Genomic DNA, 22,329 nt, shown 5'->3' with positions numbered 1-22,329 from the left:
CATCAGAACATACAAATAAAAGACATGACAAGTGATGGAAAAGAAACACAAATAGGGGTTATTCCAGGTGGTAACACTGTTAGCTTGTGACAAACAAAATCCTTGAAAAATAAATGTTTCGCAACTAATAAAACTTTGTGATCATGTTGAAAATGTTGCCACAAGGTGAGACTGAAAATTGTATATCCTAATCTGTACATGGTCAGACATTTTATCTGTTTTTCAAACCTTAAAGCATATATCACATACACTGAACAGCAGACACAGCGGCACAAGTGGCAATCTAGCTAAGGATGCTAACATTAGCCACCAGCTACTGGTCGCACTACACCAAGTAAGGCTGTAGCAGCACAACCCCTGAGTGAACTGAATTGAAGAAGGAGGTGATGTAAAAGTGATCTCCATATGATCAGCCGTACACTAAATGTGCTGTCAAATGGCAGCTTGTAGCTTTTTACAAGGCAACAACCCGAGCGTCAGATTTCTCTGTTTTATTGACACGAATCATTAACTATCTCATCTCAGATACAACACATGTCCAGCAAAGCGCAAAAAGAGTGAAAAGCTTTTGTCCTCTGCAAGGGTATACATTTAAACAGCATTATCCTTCACTAACAGTGGGGGGATACATGACATGAGAAGGGATTATCCTCTAAAAAAAAAAAAAAAAACCTCTCCCAACTACAGGCGAATAATGTGAATTGAAGATAGGAGGACCCGATTCCCAGGATACAATACTTGATACATTCTGTTTTTTGTTTTTTCTTCAGAGATGTGATCTAGATAGATTCCTCCCACGCAGTCCAAATAAACAAATACAGAGAGGCAAAACCGGTGCCAACATTACAGTGATACAAGAACATTTGAAAAATAAAATGATCGCAAAGAAATAGAAATAAACAAAACATGAACTAAATAGAAAGAAGCAGGAAAAAAAAGTAAATATTTTGCAAATCCTCAAATCCCAAAGTTATTCTGTGTTGTCCCCCCCTCCCATCTATCATCCCTACCTCCTTTTTTTTTTATAGTATCATACAGCAAAAGACATTCAGAAGAGCAGACCAGAGTGATAGAAAACACTCATGCAAAGAAAGCCTTTTTCACATATAGTCACTAACACAGGAAAATCATCTCAAACAACAGTGCTGTCAACAGTCAGTGCCTTCAGGTCTTTTAGTGGATGTTATTGTTGTTGCTGTTCTCTACAGACTTTTGATTTGCTACTGTACTTGATAAAAACGATATGACAGACTGCACCCATTAGGCTATCAAGTCTTCTGACTAGACTGACCTCCCACTTTTCTGTCTGTCCATGGGACCTGGGGATCCAACAGTTTATTACCCAACAGTCTTCGCTTCAGGACCCCCATTGACCAAAAGAAAAGTTCAGCTGGGAGGGTTTCTGCAGAAGAACCGGAGCCTCAGGAATGAGCTTAGGATGGTACTCCATTATATAAAAAAAAGGCGTGATGTTTTTCTTTTTTTGGCATCTGTTCTTATTCTTTTAAATCTGATATATAGTCTACTTTTACAATCATTTTCTATGCGGCAAACAATTAAAGAGTTTCATTCCAAACTCAAATACCTTTAACAAAATGATGGCAGCTATTAAAATAAAGTCTACTATGGGTAACTATTAAAGTTAGAAGTCATGTTCAGACCTTTATTTACAAAAACAGTTCATTTTTTCTAACAGTATCTGTGATTTTGTGATATTAACTGATAAAACTTCTTTTTGTTATATAACAAATATATCACATTTTGGAATGAAACCCTTCAATTTTTGATTTTTTTTTTCAGTGTCATGTATATGCACATTCAATCCACTTTGCATTCACTGTTGATGCAGTCTCTCAGTAAAAGTTATTTGATATTATAAATAAAATGATCTTGCCATAGAGTCTTTTTCTTTCACAGATATATTTTTATATATAGGGAGATCTCTACACAGACAATATGTATTTACGTATGTAATCCATTTTCCGTGGTTACAGTTCTTCTGAACGGATCACATGGAACAGCGTGACATTGTAGAGGACCTGGTGGCCATTATTCCAGGCATAGAGGGCGCGGTCACGCGGGTTGTAGTCCAGCATGGAGATATGCGAGTACTTATTCTGGAAGGCAATGTCGATGTACTCGTACGTAGAGGAGTTGGTGGAGTAGGCGTAGTAGACCTTGGTGCCTCCTGAATATCCGTTGGTGACATAGAGCGTGCCGCAGATCATAAAAGACTCGCCGGCACTCCTTTTGGGGTGGTTGGTGGTCCAGCTCTTGATGATCTGCAGTGTGTTGGGGTTCAGCTTGCTGATGACAATATTGCCTGCATTCTGGTTGGTGGCGTAGACAGCCCACAGGCCTCCTTCGTCCACCATCAGGTCAATGTCGGAATGGCCGCCCCAGGCGTAGTGATACGCGTTATTGAAGCCGGCATAGTCGAGCTGCCGGGACTTGCTAATGGAGGAGGTACGGAAGTCGAACTTGATGATGACGTGGCTCTGGAATTTGTTGAAGTAGATGGAGCCATTGTAGACCACCTGACCTGTCCCTGACCATGGGTGGGGCAGCCGGTGGGACGTAAAGTTGTCTGACGTCATGAAGTCCTGCATCGACTTGTACTCCCTCACGAAGCGGTTGTTGTGGTAACCATCCATGTACCAGACCTAAACATCATGACAGGAGGGAGAAAGAAGAATTGGGATCAAACGCGGTGATACTTCAGAGCTAAAAACCCCTACCGTCACCATTCATCAGCGTGCCTTTGTGAATATCTGAATCTTGTAGGCAGATCACACACAGAATAAATCAAATCACACCGTCAAAAAGGATCCCAATTAAGTTAGCACTGAGACTTCCTCAAGGAGCAGACGAAGCTTAGATACGGCAGCTTCTGAATACAAACAGTCAGGATGACAGCCGCGGGGTGGCATGAGCCGGGCCCCGCAGGGATAATGCCCATCATTCCAGATAAAAGGCTTGTCTCAGCTGCTTCGACCCAGCTTCCTGCAGGCCCCTGCAGTGGTGGGCAGAGAGCTCTCATGCCGGAGCCGCTAGAGGCTCAAACACTTCCACAGTCTCAGTGGGACTGAGACACCTGAAGCCCTTCCCCTATCTGCTTCCATGTGCTGCTGTGATTGACTTAAAAAATGATTCACATCAAGGAAGCGGGTCTCCACGGGCACGGCAAAAAACCAAGGTAAGGAAACCAAGACATAAAAAAGAACAGAAGCAGGCTTGTCTGCTCCCATCAATTACACTCATTCTTCCTCTTTCTGCCCTTTGATAACACAGCACATCTTTCATTTTTCCTGTTCAAAGTGTATTAGTTTCTAAAAAAAGTTGCCTTTACAGTATGCTAAATATAATCTTAGTCAGCAGTAAGACTTTTTTAATATACATATTATGCAGCCTGTGTTGTCACAACAAATTACACAGCTACTGTACTGTCTGCTCTTTATCCTTTTCCCTCCTTTGTGACATTGAGAGTTCTATCTTTTATTAACGTGTCCCATAAAGTGTGTGCACGAAGAGCTAGCTCATGTTTAGCAGCCAAATAAACTTTCTTTATTTCCAGCGCCCACCCTCCCTTGTCTGCTAGGCTGCCTCCCGTTAAAAACCATATAGATTTATCCCCCGCATTTTCATTTTAATGTGTTTTAGTAATGAAAGCAGAACCATTTACTGAGCCAACAGAAGCCCTGCTCCACAAAGCGAAATCAGATGCAATCAGCTGATAAGAGGAACCGTGACAAATGAACACAGACTGTTATTAAATTTCACAGCGAGAGTTGACCTTCATCTACAATCAAGGTCAACTCTAAAAAAAAGAGATAAAAAAGGGTAAGGGGTGTATCAGCACTGGTTTACAGCAGAGTGGTTGTATTATTTTCAGAAGTTAAGTAACTAAGTATCTATAATTTACACAAAAAATGCTATACATAGTCAAATTATTATATGAGTATCACAACACATTGTGATTGAACACCTTAAAACAATAGTTGGAAATTTTGGGAAATATTCACTTTTTTGCCATGAGTTAGATACAGACATTTATTCCACTGTCTTATCTGTCCATTAAATATGAAGCTGTAGCCAGTTAGCTTGGCTTAGCATAAAGACTAGCATGGGGAAACAACTAGCTTGGATCTCTCCAAAAGTTACAAACCTGCCTACCAGCACCTCCGACAGATATTGTTATCTTCAAACAGAGCCAGGCTATCTGTTTCCCCCTGCTAGTCTTTATGCTAAGCCAAGCTAACCGTCTACTGGGTATAGCTTCATTCAGCATGCAATCATGAGTGGTATCGATCTTGTCATCTAACTCTCAGCAAGAAAGTGAATAAGCACATTTCCCAAGTTGTCAAACTCCTGTTTTAACTTTCCAAAAATAGTGCTGATACAATGCCTGACCTCTGGTACTTTGAGAAAATGAGCATATTTCTCTGCAAAACCCCTTTTTTCCATGGCTAAAGAAGCCAAATCTGAAATGTTAAATGTTTGAACACAAGCAGCCATACAACAGCTTTGCCTCAATTAAGTAAAAGACTAACATTTGCAAAATTAGGATTAATTAAATCAAAGAAAGAACAAGAAGAGTAGGGAAATTAATACAATTTTCATATCAGGGAGAGATGATTCACCTCCGTTTTGTGTGACCATGTGCAGCGGTACATACCCGTGTATCTCCTTCAGGTGCCAGAGGGTCAGTCATCCAGGAGCCAAACCTGGATCCGGATGTCTTGATGGTGATGGGATCACTGATGCCCGTCAGTTTGCCGCATGCTGCAAGGAAAGAAGTGAGATGGGAACATCTAGAGCAAAGCCCATTTTGGTATTTAGACTAATTCAAAATTTATTACAAGGGATTCATTTTCATTTACTTTAAATCCAAATTAGCTTGCCTGGAGGATGAGGGAGTTGACGTCCAGCTTGTTGCTATGTCTTTAATGCCTTTCTCTTTGCATGATGTAATGTACAAAGACGCTTATTATTCCATTCACACCTGCTAATGCCTGTTTTACTCCCCCTGTGTGGATGTGTGAGAAAGTGAGAGGGAATAGGAAAGAGAGAGCCTCTGTGTATTCTGCTCCTGTGTATTCTGCTTGTAAGCTGCTGTAGTGTTAATTAGTGCTGATTGAGGTGTTAATGTGAATTTGACAACACAAACACTGGGCTCTGTGTCCCTTTGTGACTGAGAGATGGTCAGACTAATGTGCCCAAATAACAATACTTCTCACCTCCGCTGCAGTACATCCATTCGTTCAGACGCTTACCGTTTTTCAGGGGGTATTTCAGGAAGACAAAGGTTAATTAGATGGTTTTGATGAGTTATTTTTACCCCCTGAATATAATGAGTCGTTCTGATATGCTAATTTAACGAGTGGGACTGTGACAATGGCTCATTTTTGGTTTTCATTAGCATCTTTCTCTGTGAAGTGTTACATCCATTAACCCCTTATTATAACACTCTTCTTCCCTCTGTCTTTATAACCCCTATAATCTCTCCTGCCATTAAGTGTTGTGAAATGAGATTTTACCTTGTAGGCATGACATCCAGATTTCATTTTTGTTTCCTCTGCTTATCAGTCTCACTCCATCTTCTCATCTTGCCAGATTTCCTTCACTTATATAATGAAACTTGTGGGTTTGCATATGTGTTTGTGTGTCTCTTTGTGCAACATATGTTGGATATGTGTGGGCATCACACCTCAGCGGCTGCTCAGAGACAAACACATGGTCACATGAGCAGCATCTACTATGCCTAGCCGGGGTTGAGTCCCTTACATAACCCTCAGTGGGATTAAGAGACTGCAGTAATACACTGTCCATTGATTTATTTATTTCTTTTCTCTAATCATGGCTCTATCTTTAGATGACAACTACCGTTGCAGGCTGCTGGGGAGCCAGCTGATGGATCTGAATTCTGGAGACAACCACAGGGTCTAATCCCCTTTTGGCCTGAATTTTCTGGCGACGGAGCAGAGGGCAGAGCAAATAAAAAAAACCTAATGGGAACTGGCGCTGGTATAACAAAAACAATATAAACTTTTACCCTGGATTCAGATATAGGCTACTGTTGAATAAACACTCAGTTCCTAGGAAAGAGAAATATTGATAATTTTGTTTATTTTAACATGGGTCTTATTTTTGTAGTTTTGGCCATCAATTCTATCCGTAATGATGATGTTATACAAACCAAAGTAATTGCTGAGACCTGGAAACACCACCAGTGCTTAAACAATCAGACAGCTTGTAAACATGATTATCTAATCCACCTTAATTGGAAGTAACCAGCTTCTTACGATGAGTGATGGGGTCCAACATGAACACATTATTTTCTGCTAAAATTAGATCTGTTTTGGTTGTTTCTGTTTTCTTTTCATAGGTTTGAAGGGGGCTTGGCTCAATTGGAAAAAATTGGATGTCACATATTTCTTTGCACCAATGAGGAGGTCATTAGTGGGTTGTTTGGTCACTGTTGCCAACTGACTTCTTTTTAGCAATGTCTTCCCAGATCTTAGCAGTTAATCAACAGGAACGATACTCAAAAATAACACCCAAGTTGTAATAAACCAAATTATTCTGCAACAGAGACAATAGAGAGGCAAAATTAACCTTTACATGCTGTTTATATTCTGACCCTTCACTGTATCTCCTCATAGATAGTCTTTATTCTAAACTTCTGATCACAAATCTATTTTTCATTCATAAACACTTTATCAGTCATTAAGAAATGGGTGATTAATCCTTAATGACGCTTTCAGAGAGAAGGGAGAGAGTATTCTTTAAGTTTTACACTACTTGTTTATGGAGAAAAAGCATTCACAATCATACTATATTATGACCCAATGCTACATAAAACAGGAGAACGTAACAGCCATCATGATTTCAATGACTGTTGTTGAATGTGAAGAATGCAACAATTTTTTTCAACGGTGATTTTGGCGTTTTTGAATAAATACGGGTCAAATTTAATCCGAAACACTCTTTATGCATCGGCTGCACAATAATCAATAATCATTTTTGTATATTGTGGATCACTTTAGGAAGAGTTTTAATATTTCAGGCTAAAAGAACGATGTTTAGGGTGTTGTCACTTCTCTCAAATGTAAACATTTGTCAAATTTGACCTGAAGAATGTGTAAGGGTTAAGACCAAGAGAGAGAGTGAGGTTGTTTAGAAAAAAGAGAAAGACTGATTCACTGACATGTGAACCTCACTATACAGTAATATTATGTAATATTATTCTCTGCAGAGGAAACGGAAGGGGATAACGATGGTAGCAGAGCAGAGTATCAGGGCGATGTGTGCTGGTATGACCTTCCTGCTCCATTCATCAGTATTTCGGTGTGAAGGCTCTGGATTTGCCTGAAGCTCTCTGTGCCTCCACATTGCTGGGACACAGCACAGGGTGATTTATTTATTTGATTATTGCCCAGCAAGCTGGCATGTCCCCTTGATCGATGGCCATTGTGTCCCAGCAGCCGCTGGGCTGTTAGTCTCTCCAACACAAAACAGCTTGAAGGACAGCTCTGCAGGGACCCTAGTTACTCTCTTTCACTTTTTCTGCTCTCCCTCACTCTATCACCCTCTCTCTTATTTCCCTCACCACCTTCTATCAATTTCTCCTGTTGCTCTATCTATTATTCAGCACTCAAATTTCTCCTGCCCTCTCTATATTTCCTTTTTTTCCCACCCTGTTGTTTGCTGCTGATGCAAATTTGACTAGTGACCTTCCCAAGTTTAAGCTTAATAACAGGAGTGTGCTGGAGTGTGTTTGTGTGCACTATGCATGAGTGCCCCTGCAATCGTGTGAAGATGAAAGGAATAGCTACCCTCTGTTCTGTCTGAGCCAGTCCCTTGCTGGGTGACCTCGCCTTTATCTGGTCTGATCTCGTACACATACACACACAAACACACACACACACTGGAGTAACTCCCCGCAGTTCCCTGCTCTCCTATCTTTGGCAGTCTGACCACCAGATGTGAGGAGCAGCTTGTGCACTGAACTGAGAGTGAAAACATGGATAAGGCTCCTGCTCCAGTCAGGTAGGTAGTGAGAGCAGAGGTGGCCAGTTAAAAAAAAAAAAAAAAGAACCGTGTGTGCATGGATAAAGAGAAAGAATGACAGTAGAAGCCACTGGGGAGCTGAGATTAGGTGTGTGCTTTGCGTATTCTATATATATTCAATTTAAATACAATCAGTGTCTCCGCTAGCCTTCAAAAAAAAAGAACAGTCGGCATTGTAACCGAAAGCTTTTCCTAATTTCCCTCTGTCGTCTTGCACAGTGAATAATTTGAAATAGGGACACAATATACCCGTGATGTGCAACATGTAAGTGTCTTTGCGCTTGCATTATATCTGAGTCACTATAGTGTGGGTATGCATCTATTAGCACTGTGGGCTGTGACAGAGGTGTGAAGAGACTGAGACAGGGGCTAAAAGCTAAGATAAGACTATGATGGGAGCTTGTAAGCTGAAGGATGCAATAGCTCTCTTGCTCTGTTTGCTCACCACATTGTGTGTGTGTGTGTGTGCGTGTGTAACCATCTAAAACACCTCATGTGTTATTTAAATATCCCATTTATTCTGTGACAGCAAGTCAGTTCTGTGAGAAGATATCATTGACTCATTTTACCATTACCATGGAATTTTAATGGAATTTGTCTCAGTGTCAAAACACATAAAGCTTAAACTTAAAAGTTAAAGGTTGTGCCTTCTGGGGCTCCGACTAATGCTTATTTTCATTACAGACTATTCTTTTGATTAATGATGTAGTTTGTAAAATGTGAAAGTGAAAAAAAACGGTCACAATTTTCCAAAGCTCAAGGTGGCATCTCCTAATTGTTTGTTTTACCCAGTACCCAAAAATATTTAGTTTACACTCATATAAAACAGAGAAAAGCAGAAAATCCTCAAATTTGAGGATCTGGAACCCAGAAAATATTTTTATCAGTTAAAAAAAAATGGTGTTGATTGATTTTCTGCCAATGGACTAATGGTTTCAGCACTAGTGCCTTGTTTCTCTCTCTCAGGGAGAATTTACAGAAGATATGGATGTTACCTGAATGTAACTATAGTTCTACCTGCACAGCCCTCTAACAGACTTCATTATTTGTTAATCCTAACAAGGTAAGGGTAAACAAATGGCCCATTAGAGGGTTAGCATGTACAAAATAGAATCATAAAGTATAAATGGCAAGTGTGTTATAAGACTGTGTTTTTCGTGTGGTTGAGCATCGCAGCCACACAGAATGTTCCTGTGATGTTCTGTATCATGTGAATATGCCTGAGAATCTCTTTCTGGCCAGTCACAAAACAAAACTGTATGTCAGTGGGAGTGTTTGTGCATGCACATGTTTGAAACATGGTGTGTGCCAACAACTTTCTGTGCCTACCTAATTTTTGCATGCATGCTCGGAGTCTCTCCTCAAGATTTGACACTCTGTTGTGGAGCTCCTCGTAGTCATAGGCCCCCATCTCCTCCTGAAGTTCGCTTAGAACTGACGTCAGATTCTGGACCTCCTCCTTAAACTGCAATACCAATTTGGCATCGGCTTTGTACTCCTCCAACACTGGTATCAACGGTCTAAGCTCCTCCATTTTCGCTTTTATGGCCTGAAAGGATTAGAATAAGCTCGGTTGAGTGTCATGCGCGAGAAAAGGAAGACCCGCTGTCCATAAAAGAAAAGAAAAGAAATAAAAAAAAAAAAACATCTGTCTGAACCTGGCTACTCTAACTCTATCCTGCCTCTTTACTGACAAGTGTGTCCATGTTTCAGTGTGTGTTTGTGTGTGAACAGCTGTGTTTGGTCTGTGCATGTGTGTGTGTCTGAGCAAACAAACCCGGAAAATATTCTCCGCCCGCTGGACGAGCAGAGCAGGTGGCTCCGTCCTGGCAGTGACCAGCCGTTAAAAAGCAAGCCCTCGGTACACCGACAACAATTGGGAAAGCTCTTTATTGGTCATCATCGTTTAAAATGCAACATCGTATTAAGGGTTACATGCTTTTACATGTCACACACAACAAAGTGTCTCGAATTTTACGTCTATAGTTTTACGTATAGATTTGTTGAGTAACCAAATATGCATAGACAAAAGCCAAAGGAAAATAAAATGAATAACAGCAATTAATAATAATAATAGTAATAATAATAATAATGATAATAATAATAAATGTATTTACGTTTGAAAAAAGCTTTTAGATGGAAAACTTTGACAGCAGTAACATGCAGGAAGAGATCAGTGGTGGGTTGGTTTGGGAGAAGGGTGGGGTTTCTTAGTCTTAATGGTGCTAAAGGTAAATTAACTGTTTGACGCCCAAATGCTCTCAGTACTGTGGCCCAGTTCAGGGGAATCTGGAATTGACCTGCCTCTTCTTCCCTGTGGCTCTCTTTACATGTCTTAAAGTTAGCCCTGCAAGCAAGAAAATGACAAACTGTTGACAGGGGCTGGAGCTTGCTAACCTCTCTAACAGACACACAAACAAACAAACAAACGCACACACACTTAGTATACGCACTTAAAGACACGTTACAGAAAATAGCACGCATGCACTGAATGTGGCGTTTGGTTAGCGTGAGGTTTTTGGAGCAAGCAGGTGACAGGATCACACAGATGTATCAGTGCAGGTAAGATGATGCGAACACTGAAGCTGCTTTTGAAACAAAGCGCCGCTATTAGATCTCAGTGTCTATGCAAAGATAAAGGTAGTCTACACTGAAATGATGCGTTTAGAGCTGCAATGATTAATCAACTGAATATTCGATCAAGCAACTTTTTTACACAAAAATGCCAAACATTAGTTGGTTTCAGCTTCTCAGTGTTGGCCAAATAAAACAAGACATATAAGGATGTCATCTTGGACTTTTTCACTGTTTTCTGACATTTTTAAGATAAAATGACTAATCGATTAGTTGAGAAAATAATCACCAGATTAATCTTAATCCTATCGACTGGGTTACCTGTAGACCCCAGAGATATACTTTATGTCATATCTCACAGGTGCTTTATTCTATCATTCAAATTTTTCATGACTTTGTCAATCAATTTGTTCCTAATGACTTCATGTCATTATTTTCTGTTTTAATTAGTGCTTTTTTAAAAATACTCATGTATTGGTGTCCTGTGGGACCCCAATCAAAAGCACCTAATTCCATCTCTGCAGTTTTAATAGATGGAACAATTTAATGAGTTTATGTTTGTCGTGTATCCTGATTTAAAGTATGACACCCTATCACACTGTCAGTCATTTTGAAGGCTTGAGTAAAATCAATATTTTTAGGTATTTTTTAGGATTGTTCATGTGATAGTGCATGTTTTACACTATTCCCTGACATTTTATAGGCCAATTAATCAATTGAGATAATATAATTAAAATTACTGTTATTGTCCTTGTTAAATGAAGAAACCAAAGTATTATCTGAACCTAAATAGAGACATTATATCAGCAATATTTTTAAAAATGATACCCTGCCCTATATGCAAAAGATTTATTCAAAATAACTTTATTTTAATTTAACAGTAAGCCCTCTAAGAAAAACTCACAGATGATTTAGTGCCCACTAGATACTGGAAGTGCAGAAATATTTGTATTCACTCTTCAAGCTAACACTCTGAGTGTGTACAACATTTCACAATTACATAGTCATTATGATAAACACGAGATGTCTTATTTAATCTCCTTATTTCCATGTTGATGTATGATGCCATCACACGGCTTTATAACGTAAGTTTGTAACTGGTGAGAAATAAGGATATGAATTACCACAGCTGAGTCAAAGCATCCAATTATGTAACCTCTTTGATTATGCATGCATCATGAATTTATTGGTATGTGTGGTGGTTCAGGCAGTTCTGAACCATCATCACAGTGGGAACACACAAACAAAAAAATGGGTAAGCTAGTGTGTGATGGGCTGCAGAACAGCGATGACAGAATGGCGGTTGAGTTGATGGCATGACGACTGGCTCTTAGATCAGGGACTCCGTACCTTGTATTGCTTGGCGATGTTCTGCTTGTGGTTCTCCTCCACCTGCCTGAACTTGGACTCCAGACCGCGGAGCTGGACCTCCATCTTCTCCACGTACTGCAGGTCCCTCTGGGTCCGCTGGTCCAGCACCTGGATGGACTGGGTCATGTTCTGGACCTGAGGTGCCATATGAACACATTGGCTTGAGTAATGAAACAAATCTCTTATCTCTCGTGGTGTAATTACAGCAATGAGATGTAGAGAAAGCGCAACAGACTTTCAATATGTTGTTTTGGCTCGGCTTTCTTCTTGCAATGATTCACAAACTCTGACATCGGGCCAACTAGTCAGGGGCCTCACACACACGGTGCAAGTGTAGAATGCATACTGTTAAGACATTTGTTTTTTTCCCAAAACTGTTTTGGTCCAGAAACTCCAAAGACTTGGCACATTTTCTATTTATTCAGTAGAGATCTGTTGATGCCTGTATTTTTTTGGCATCGTATGTGAATCAGCTGGCTATTCTACATTTAGGATTATCTCCATCCTTGGATAAAGGGTATTTTTCCATAAATTTGCTTAAATGTTCCTTTTGTGTAAATGAGGTACTCTTAGCTTCTAGTCTATGGGTATTGAGCTCTGTTGCATCATTAGATGTGTTGCGTTGGATGTGTGCAGTACAAGAGAAACTCGCACAGAGTAAATGTACTGCTGCCTCCCATGATGCCTGTTGGGTTTCCAGGGAGCTCATTAGAGTATGATTCCTACTCTTGTCCCACAGGCAGAGAGGTGATTGGGAAACCACAAACCTGGGTAATCCTGTGCGTGTGCCTGACATCTATGATATATATAAGATATCATGATATCTTTGTGTGTGAAGTAGGTAGAGAGGGAGTAAAGGTGGTTGCTCTTGCAAATGTATGACTTTGATTGCTAGGGGGCCACGTGTTGCACAGGAGTTAAGTGGTAATTACCTTCTCTAACAGCTGCCTCAGTTGTTTGGTGCGGGCATCCCTTGAACACATGGACTGCTGGGGTGCCACCACGGTGCAGACACACCTTCCCTCACTATCCTGGGCTGAACTGTACACCTGCCACGCATCGTCTGGGTTTGCCGGCAACACCTGAGGACAAAGATAAAGATAAATAGAGAGGAAAAAGGGCAGTTGAAAAGTGATTCTGGAGGAGAGAGGAGCAAAGCATGAGAGGAGGAGAAGAAAAACAGTTCAGAGAAAAACAGAAAAAGACAGAAGACTGACACTTTAGCATAAAAATACATCACTGTAGGTGGTCGGGTCAATAAGAGCAAAGAGGATGCTTTGCAGCTATTTGCACTTTTGGTGTACTGTGCCCATATGATGCTAAATCTGTGTTGCATTTGCATCACCATCTGGACACCATCAACCACCAGGCTCCACCCCTTTTGCACCATCATACTGTATAATTTTAAAGCCACACAAAGGGAAGATGTAGCCAATCGAGTCAGCTGAAGCAACTTCTATTATTCAGTGGGTTGGGTGTGTGGAAGTTCTAAGTGTTAAGTGTGACGTGTCAGGAAGATTTTTCTTTTTTTTTTTTTTTTAGAGAGGGAGAGAGAAAGAGAACTCCAGTTTCTAACCTGCTGATCAGATAAGACTGACACTTTGAAACAGATAAGTCATCACTGCATCAGCGATAAAAATCACTGCACAGACCTGCTGATGGATTCAATTATAGTGTGAAGGAGTGAGTTTACAAAATCTAAAAGGAGCATGCAGACTGTCACTCAGCTGCACAGTTTTCTACCAAAGGACGTGCTGACAAGACAAAGAACAATGGTGTAACTTCATCACTCAGCTACTCAGCCAGACACGGACAACCGCATGCCAAAAACCACTGTCACTGCACCTGTCTTGATATCTCAGAGAAATCTCAGGTCCTACTGATGTAAAACTACCTAACTGACAAAAAAGAAGAAATAAACCTAGAACATACAGGATAGCTGGGTAAATATCAGCTCACTGAATTTTTTAATCCAACTGCCTAAAAATCCACTTGACAGAGCGCTCACAGTGTATCTTTGCTGACAAAGAGACGGTTATGACAGCAGCCCTGAATCTGCCAGGAGCATGAAACAAAGAAACGCTTCATCCTGACTCTGTAACAGCACCTTGGCTTTGTGCGCCTCTCTCATTTACGCACACCCTCCCGCTGTTTCTGGCGGTAAAAAAAGAAGACTGCCTTCAAATTTGTCGTGTCAATCCCCCAATTTTTCCACCTTATTTATATCGGTGCCAGCGAAGAGAACCAGCCGATAACTTTCCACTTAGTGCAGGCTACTCATGTCGACTGAGACAGCAGCTCATTTGCAGCTGGAGCAACATCAAACCCAGGAGGAAGATATATGATGCCTCTCCAGGACTTTTTTTACTTTTGCGCCTTTACGCGCAACACCCGTTGAAAGAAATTCTCCTCATAATTAAGAAGCAAAAACTCAAAAGAGCGCATATGTTGCGCAGCTTAACTCTGAATTGTAATTTAATTGCAACAGTCGTCATTCATTCAGAAAAAAAATACAACCAGCCTCAGGAAATATGCGAAACTTGCGCACTTACTCCTGTGCTCCGATCTGGGTACCCTCCCTGTGCCGCCGTGAGCTTGGTGGTATTGAGCCCCACCAGAGAGGGGAGGGTCTGCGACATCCAGTTGGTAATCATCGCCATGGTGCTGAGCACGACGCCGATCTTCAGCAAAGGCACCGACATCTTTGCGCGCTGCTTGGACTTTATTCAAGCCGTCTTCATTCTACAGACTCCGGGGAGAAACAAGGAAGGCGAGTCATGTTGCCCAGAGTAGCTTGTTGTTTCACCCGGGACTCCGGCTCGGCTGGTCTTTTTTTGGACATCTCCAACGAAGCACTGGCTGCGAACGAGTCGGACTCGATAGTGTCGACCGAAACGGGAATTTCGGGATAGAACTGCAACACTTGATCCAGTGGAAGATGGAAAAAGGGAAGGGAGATAACCCCGAGAGTTGGAAGCGTCCTCCGGATAGCTCCTCTGTCTGCGTTGTCCCGCACGCTGGTGCCTCTCCGGTGCCCCGTTACTATTTCGTTCACGCCCGACGGTCCGCCTCCTGCCTTGGTGAGCTCTGTGATTAAGTGCAACTGACTACACACACAGGCTGCTCCAAATGGATGAGAGGAGGAAGGAGGAGGTACTACGGATCTATCTATATCGCCAGACGCAATGATGTCAGCCAGGTTGAGGTTCGTTCATGGTAATATCTGGGATTGCGCCTGATTCGCCCAAAAGCTGCCCGACACTGACTGTCCCCAGAGGGAATGACATGAGCAGTGCGGCTGAGGTCGGTCGACACTGATGCTGAAGGATTATTTATAGCGGACAGTGACATTTCTTTCTCCACTGCTCCAAAAGGAGAGGTGGGCTCGCTGACATAGAAGCGAACCTCCTCGGATCTCTCATGGTAAATCAGGCTTTCATAGGCTATAAATTAAGACAACCTTTGAAAGTGATCTGCACAGCACATGTGTCTAATTAAACCTGCACAAAATGTCGCATTTCAATGACAGTGCGCTGATAGGGTTCAGAATATGCCTTATTGATGGGTTATTGGATGCCTTCAGCTCAGAGCGCGAGCGTTTAATCCGCGTGACTCTGGCGCCATCGTGTAGCTGATTTTGGCGTTGCTGAAATAAAAATGTAAGGGCTATTAAAATGCAAGGGAGAGCACATAATATTATAAAAAATATATATATTTACAAAATAGTTTTTTAAAAAAGCTCACCATTAAAAAGAATTACTTTACATTATACACATGGGATGTTATTGCACTAAATCAGGACATAACATTGTGGGTGCATTAGCAAGTGCAGTTTTTGGTGCATGTTTTTGTTAAGAATAGCACGTTATAAAATAGGATTTCTTTTTAAATGTTCCGAAATGACAAATTATTCATCTGTCTGTCCACATCAACAGGCCTACAGGCAAAACTGCAGTACTGCATGATACATGAGGTCCCCAGAATAGCAAGAGTGCCACGGTGTCCACAGCTATTTCTGTCAGCACCATAATGCATTTTTCTGGTAAACTGAAAAATGGAAGGAAGAAGTTTGCGCTTACTGCTCCTTCACATTTCTCTCTCCCCCCCTCTCTCTCTCTCTCTGTCTCTCTCTGTCTCTCTTATCTCTCCAAATTCTTTCTGACCTTTGAGGTGAGGGCTCACAGTAGTGATGGCTCCACAGATTACTGTGAAGTATCAGCAGGGGTCACCTCTGTCCGGTCCAGTCTAGTGTTCTGTAATAGTGTGAAGTTCAGTGCAGCACAGCGGTCTCTGATGACACAGCTTTCGAATGGATACAATGAGTTTTTCTAAGCGATCCCAATCGGTTTCAATATAGGTGACACAAGTAATCAAAAGTTTAGGTCCCAACTCTAATATAAAGTGCTCAGTATATAACAGAGTGATATAAGGAACACAGGTGCACTGACAATCAACAAGTCAGTTACCAGCCAGTCAATCAGAGTTAAAACCACAATCTTTCATTGGAAATGCACTTCAGTACTTATACTGTGGAAGGCTCAAAGGAGTGAGGCTTTATAATTGTCTACATGATCTCAAATGTTTTTTTTATAAAGAGTGTATGCATAATGAAAGCAGCACTTGCACACTTATCAGTTATGCAGTCTAATATAATAGCCCTGCTCCCTGCATGAATAAAACTGTGTCAGAGAGGTGTTAATCAAATTGAGAATGTGGCTTGTGGTGTTGTGCTCTACCTGCTGTTTACTTTTCATTTTACAATATAAGACGCAAATGTAGATGTAATTTGTAGATGTACCTGGATGGATGAACAAGCAGGCACTTAAGAATGTAAGACAAGCATCTTACAATCTAATAAAAAGAATCCCAACAAACTGCAGTGTCGGAAATGATGATTAACTGAGGATTAAAGATTCATAAAAAGCAATATTTTTAGCTGTGCTATTGGACTGTATTGTATTATAGTGAACAGGTGGTTAGATTGTATGTATACAGTAGGATAACAACACTGACACGCTCAGTACACAAAGTAGAAAGTGTTCATAAAGTGGAAAAAAAAAAAAAAAATCACATTTCCAGCCCGCAAGTGCACTACAAAATGCACCATATCTCCACCTACTCCTCTTCTGCTCGCTTTCTCTCTCCACCCCCCCTTTGCCTCGTCGCTCAACCAACCATACTGAATAATAAATAGCTTCAACCCCAGCTGCCAATCACACCACACATATTGCAATTCAGCTCAACTCCGTCTCAGCTTCTCCCGTAAAACCAAATTGATTTTTTTGGTTTCATGCATTAAAACCTTTAAATGTTTCAAAATGTTCCCATGTTGGATCCTTATTTTAAACTTGAGCAGCGCAGAAGTGGACAGTCCTTCAAATTCAGTTGTTTCATGTCAATTAGAAGCTATTTTTTTTAAACTGTGAGAATCCACACATCGATTTAAAACATACATTATTAATTGTGTGTGCATACGTGTGTGTGTGTGTGCTGGTGCTTAACAGTAATTCTTTGTATTGATGGCTGTTTGTAGCATTAGTTATGGTATGTAGGTTGCATGGTGTCAAAGGGGCTGCTATAGCAGTGCCATCTGTTTTGTCAGGTGTCAGTGAGATGCTGTAGGATGTGGGCCTGCAGCCATGGGGGAGCCACTAGGTGAGGAACAGATGCCGCTCTGGCTGCTTACTATTCTTCTCTGTGTGAACACCAGACAGTAGCCAAATCCTTCAGCGGAGGATAAAGGTGAAGGAATGCAGGCAGAATTACAGAGGAGAGTGTGCTACTAATCAGGCGTCTCCCCACTCTTTTGGCCACATGTTAGGAAAAGAGCAGCGGCCCCCACACTGTCTGAAACCGTGTAAGACTTTTGCAGCAAGGTGGTTAATCTGGTCATTAAAAAGGGCATCATTGTTCGACATCAAAGGTCGAAGCTGTACTGCCTGGATGGCTTTTTCTCTTTATGAGTGATCTGGTAATAAAAGGCTTTATATCTTCATATCTCTGGATACACCTCTCACTTTTTGTCTTCAAACAGAGATGAGATGTGAAGAGTCCTGGCCTTCCTACGTTGAAATATAGTGTAGGTTTCTATAGCAGGGGGTTGTATTAATAGAGCCTGTCAGTGTATCTTGTGTTTCTGTTCTCCTGGAAGTAAGCGGACAGGCAGGCTGAGGACTAATATCGACTTACCTTCAAGCAGAGGACACACACTCTCTCAGGCCATCAGAGACAGAGACTCTGCCACTGTAACGTGGGCCCTGACCTGCACCGAGCAGGTCCAGAACCGACTGTCACGAAACCCGAAGTGAAACACGCTACTCTCTCTTCCTCTGTCCCCCCCTCACCCTCCTTTCTGACTGATGGCTTCCATCAATCAGCGCAAATAGCCCCATTGTTCGATTGTGTCAGCGTTTTTGTGCACTCTGCCGCTCTACTGTATGCCCATTTCACATTTAGAACTTGCTGCATCAATGTAGAGAGATGAAGTCGTTGCCAGTGATAGCTGTGTTGTAAGGTTACAGCATTGATCGAATTACAAATCACATTTCACATGAATGTCAAAAAGCAAGCTGTTGCTCCGTGAATATTAAAAAAAAAAATGCTCCACTCACAGCACACTGACATTTCTCATAAATTTGCAGAAATCAATTGGCTGACATATATCTGTCAAGGCAATATTACATCAATATTGTTCTAACACGTCAGTTATCAGGGCCAACTGGATTTGTAGCAACCTACTTCCAGCACATTTTATTAAGTTTGTCACTTGGACTAGAGTATATCATGGACACACTGGGACCACAGATTAATTTATTGATAGTACCTCGGTGGCACATTTTCTTTTCTTTTTTTTTTTTTTTGTCTCCAATTACCAACCACAATTGGATTCACACAACAGTGAAGCTCATGAAATATGACTCTCTTCAAGCAAGGGCAATTAAATCATCAAATTCTTCCAACCAGTGGTGGCAGGGCCTGGCAATAAATAAGAACACTCACTCTTTCTCTCTCCGCTTGTGAGAATTTATAAAGGCAACAGTTTAATGCAACAGTAACTATTATGTGTTTTGCTGCAAATTGCCTTTTTAGATAGCAGGAAGTAATTACTAATCCCAATAAAGAATCACAGAGATGCATTTTATTGACCAGTAATTTTGTCCTACTACTAAACTGGGTGGCTTTATATTACTGGACTAAATGTTCTCTTCCCCTCACAACAGTAAGTCACATTGTGGTCATTGAGCATGCTCAAAACAGCTTCTAAGAGAGACTGCATTTGATTGTGGAGCTCTGATTTTAAAACACCAAAGAGCAGCAGCAGCAGCCCATAATTGAACAATGGACCTTTTTTTTTTAGAGGAAGCTAGCACATTTTATACAAAATATCCCTGAACTTGTTAATCAGACCATTTGCTGACGAGGAAATTGACAAATCATGCAAATATTCTCCCTATATCTGGCTCGTTTGTCAGCCCCGGAGGTAAAGATACTGAATAGAGCTCTGCTGGATCTATCCGCGCCCGTCAAGCACAATGTATTCACATCATGTAATCCCACCCGTTAATCTGTTTAAGCGGGGTAGAGGGCTAATTCACCGGGGCTCTTTATACGAGGTAACCGGGTAATCTCACGGTGGATCTGGAGCCAATTAACCGCGGGTTCTAGCTTTTAATACAATAGGTGGAAAATGGCGTTTAAAAAAAAAAAAAAAAAAACCTACTTGGGTGAGTTCTGTGCCCATGAAGATGAGGAGAATCAGAGTCAGGAGCTTGTTCGCAGGCTGCATCTCTTGCCTCCGGTGTGTGTGGACCAGCGGTCTCACATGCAGATCGAGTCCCTTTGCGTCCCCCCGCACAGCAGTCCTTTCCTCCCGGGTCTCTGTTTTTTTTTTTGCGCTGCAAGTCGCTCGATTCTTTATGTTTTGTTTTGTTGTGGTTTTTAAAAAAAATCCCTCAGCAACCCAGTAGCAGAAAGCGACCGATCTGTTTCACGGAATCGTCTCTGTGCATATTCATTTCATATCGGGGAGCCTATCTCCAGAGCCTCTCCCTTCGGTCTTCCGTGCCCGCACTTATTTATCGCTGCGACGGACTGTGGTGAACATTGGGCTCAAGACGCGCAAACCCTGTCTTATAGCTACACGGCTATAAACCTTCACTCTGATATTGCCAAAAGTTTACCTCCCCGCCTCAAGCTGCCGTATAAGCTCCCGATGAAAAAATGAGAGTGACGGCGCTGTTCATGGTGCTGAAAACGGAAGTTGCATCGCAGAGAGAGGGAGATTTAAATTGGCAAGAATACAGAGAAGGAAATGCTTCTCCAAAATGATACGCTGTCAGTTCAGGTCATCGTAGAAAAAAAAATCTATATAGGTTTGGATTTGTTTTTCATGTAAAGCAATTCAAGTCCATTATTGATTCGATTACATTATTTCATGATGGAAAAAATAGTATTTTACAGTCTTTGCTGGATGAAATTACAGGATAAATCAGTAATATATAGGCCGATTCTAAATCTATTTAAGTCCATAATGGCTCATGCATTACTGTAAGTGGAAAAATGTTTCCATATAGTAGTATCTACTTTCTTTTCACTTTAGTTTGTCAAATTATTCTACTGTACATGTTCCACATATAGTTGCCTGTAAAGGCTTAAATTTTAGGGACAATTAATAAGCACTGACCTCCCAAAAGAGGATAATTTTAAAAATACAAAAAAATAAAATAAAAAAATAAAAAACCCAGCATATAGACCCTTTTCACGGGATTATGACTTGTTAAAGCAGGATAATCACAGGTTAAATTAATAATATTAATCATTCTGTAAAAAGGGACTAATAGGGTTAAAGGCCCTGCTCAGCTAAACCCACACAGTGAGGTCATTTTAATAATTTTGCCTGATTAGACCTCTTCTCAGGACTGTGTGTGATGTCTACAGACTGCGCTTGATGGATGTTTCTCTGACACTCCTCTTAACTTCGTTGCAGGACAAATTGCATCTTTATCAATGGGCTTCGCTCCATTTGCCGATGCAGGTGTGCCACTTGTTACACAGCAGCAGGGAGGTGGAAACTGCTGCAGGCAGGTCATTAGGCGACAGGTATGAGCTAATCAAACAGCAGCAGGTAGTGGTGCTTTTTAAGTGTTGGCCGTGCAGTGCTTTCTCTATTTTTGAATCAGCCTCTACAGGCCATATAAGTGTTTATCAGCGTGTATTGTTTACTATGCTGTTGCTATACGTGGTGGCCCTGTTGTGCCCATGCACCCTCAGAAAATGGAGTCCGGTGACCTCATGTAATTCCCATCAAAGCTCCACCAACCTTCTGATCTCATCAGCTAGAATAATTGAAGACACCTGTGGGGGTTAGCAGGGCCGTTTTGGTTTTGGGGTTAAACGGTACCTTTTTGGTCCTCTAAAAGATAGAGCTACTGTTGGGTGTGTGTGAACCAGGTATTATCCATGTTGTGGGACATAAATCTGTTTACACAGTCACATTGTTGGGCTTCACCCCCCTTTTGGGGACAAAAAGCATGTTGCCATAATGTAAATCTTTAATTTCACGGTGTCTCCAGGAAATGAATGTAAGTCAATGTGTCAGGTTAGCAGTATCCTTTGCCAGCCTAGAGCTATGTAGAATACTGCTTTGATACTTAGTAAGCACTCTGTTTCTGTGTGGGCAGTACAGTACTTATTCCATTGTGAATGTCAACAATAGGCTCCTAATTGGATGGCCATGTGGTTCTGAAACTGAGCCACACTATACACTAATAGCTCAGCGGCCTGTAGATAGACTCTCAGCTGAAATGAATTCTGTTCTGGTGGCAGTAGGATGCATAAATCACCTTGGTAATGGCATTGGGACAAGTTCATATCTGTATTCTCTAATGTGCGCTCCCATTTGTCTGTTTTCGACCGGTCTTTGCACCTGAAAGAAGTAACAGAAGGTCAGCCTGAGAAAAGGTTTAAGTCAGAAGCCAGATCAGATTCACATTGTAACAGCAGGATAATGTAAGGTAATGAGTTAAAGTGCACAACACTTGCCTCTTGTGCCTCTGATTGCATTTGTGAGTCTCCATGATGCTTTCAATTAGTTTCCTAAAGTTGAGTGTGCGCGGGCACGTGCGTGCAGGCATGAATGCATGTCTTTTTATGTGCTGCTAGCAGTACCAGTAACTGAGTTTCGGCTCACTCAATGAGGATTTGATTACGGGGCAGGGGAATGAGATCTGTGACTAATGAAAGTGGAATGCTCCAGACATAAAGAGGAACATTTGTTTGTCGGCAGGAGCCCTTCCCTGCGCGGTGGTACACAGC

The 22,329-nt window shown here is 41.4% G+C and overlaps 1 protein-coding gene across 2 annotated transcripts; it reads right to left on the bottom strand.

Moving 5' to 3' along the window:
- Positions 1 to 476: 476 nt before the first annotated feature.
- On the bottom strand, positions 477 to 20,287 carry olfm1b (olfactomedin 1b). 2 transcript variants are annotated; one of them, XM_067574651.1, is made up of 6 exons: positions 19,736 to 20,287; positions 12,948 to 13,097; positions 11,995 to 12,150; positions 9,400 to 9,619; positions 4,676 to 4,782; positions 477 to 2,663 (listed from the first exon to the last, which is right to left on the bottom strand). In XM_067574651.1, exons 1-6 carry the CDS (start codon positions 19,799 to 19,801, stop codon positions 1,989 to 1,991), a joined length of 1,374 nt encoding a protein of 457 aa, XP_067430752.1. In that variant the 5' UTR covers positions 19,802 to 20,287; the 3' UTR covers positions 477 to 1,988. The 2 variants fall into 2 exon arrangements, with proteins under 2 accessions (XP_067430752.1, XP_067430751.1); XM_067574650.1 differs by lacking the exon at positions 19,736 to 20,287 and adding an exon at positions 14,568 to 15,703.
- Between the last annotated feature and the right edge of the window lie 2,042 nt (positions 20,288 to 22,329).

The sequence above is a fragment of the Thunnus thynnus genome, chromosome 19 (genome assembly GCF_963924715.1).
Source record: "Thunnus thynnus chromosome 19, fThuThy2.1, whole genome shotgun sequence".
Lineage (NCBI taxonomy): Eukaryota > Metazoa > Chordata > Actinopteri > Scombriformes > Scombridae > Thunnus > Thunnus thynnus.
The sequence above is the reverse complement of the archived record's forward strand: the minus strand, read 5'-3'. Positions and strand labels throughout refer to the sequence as shown.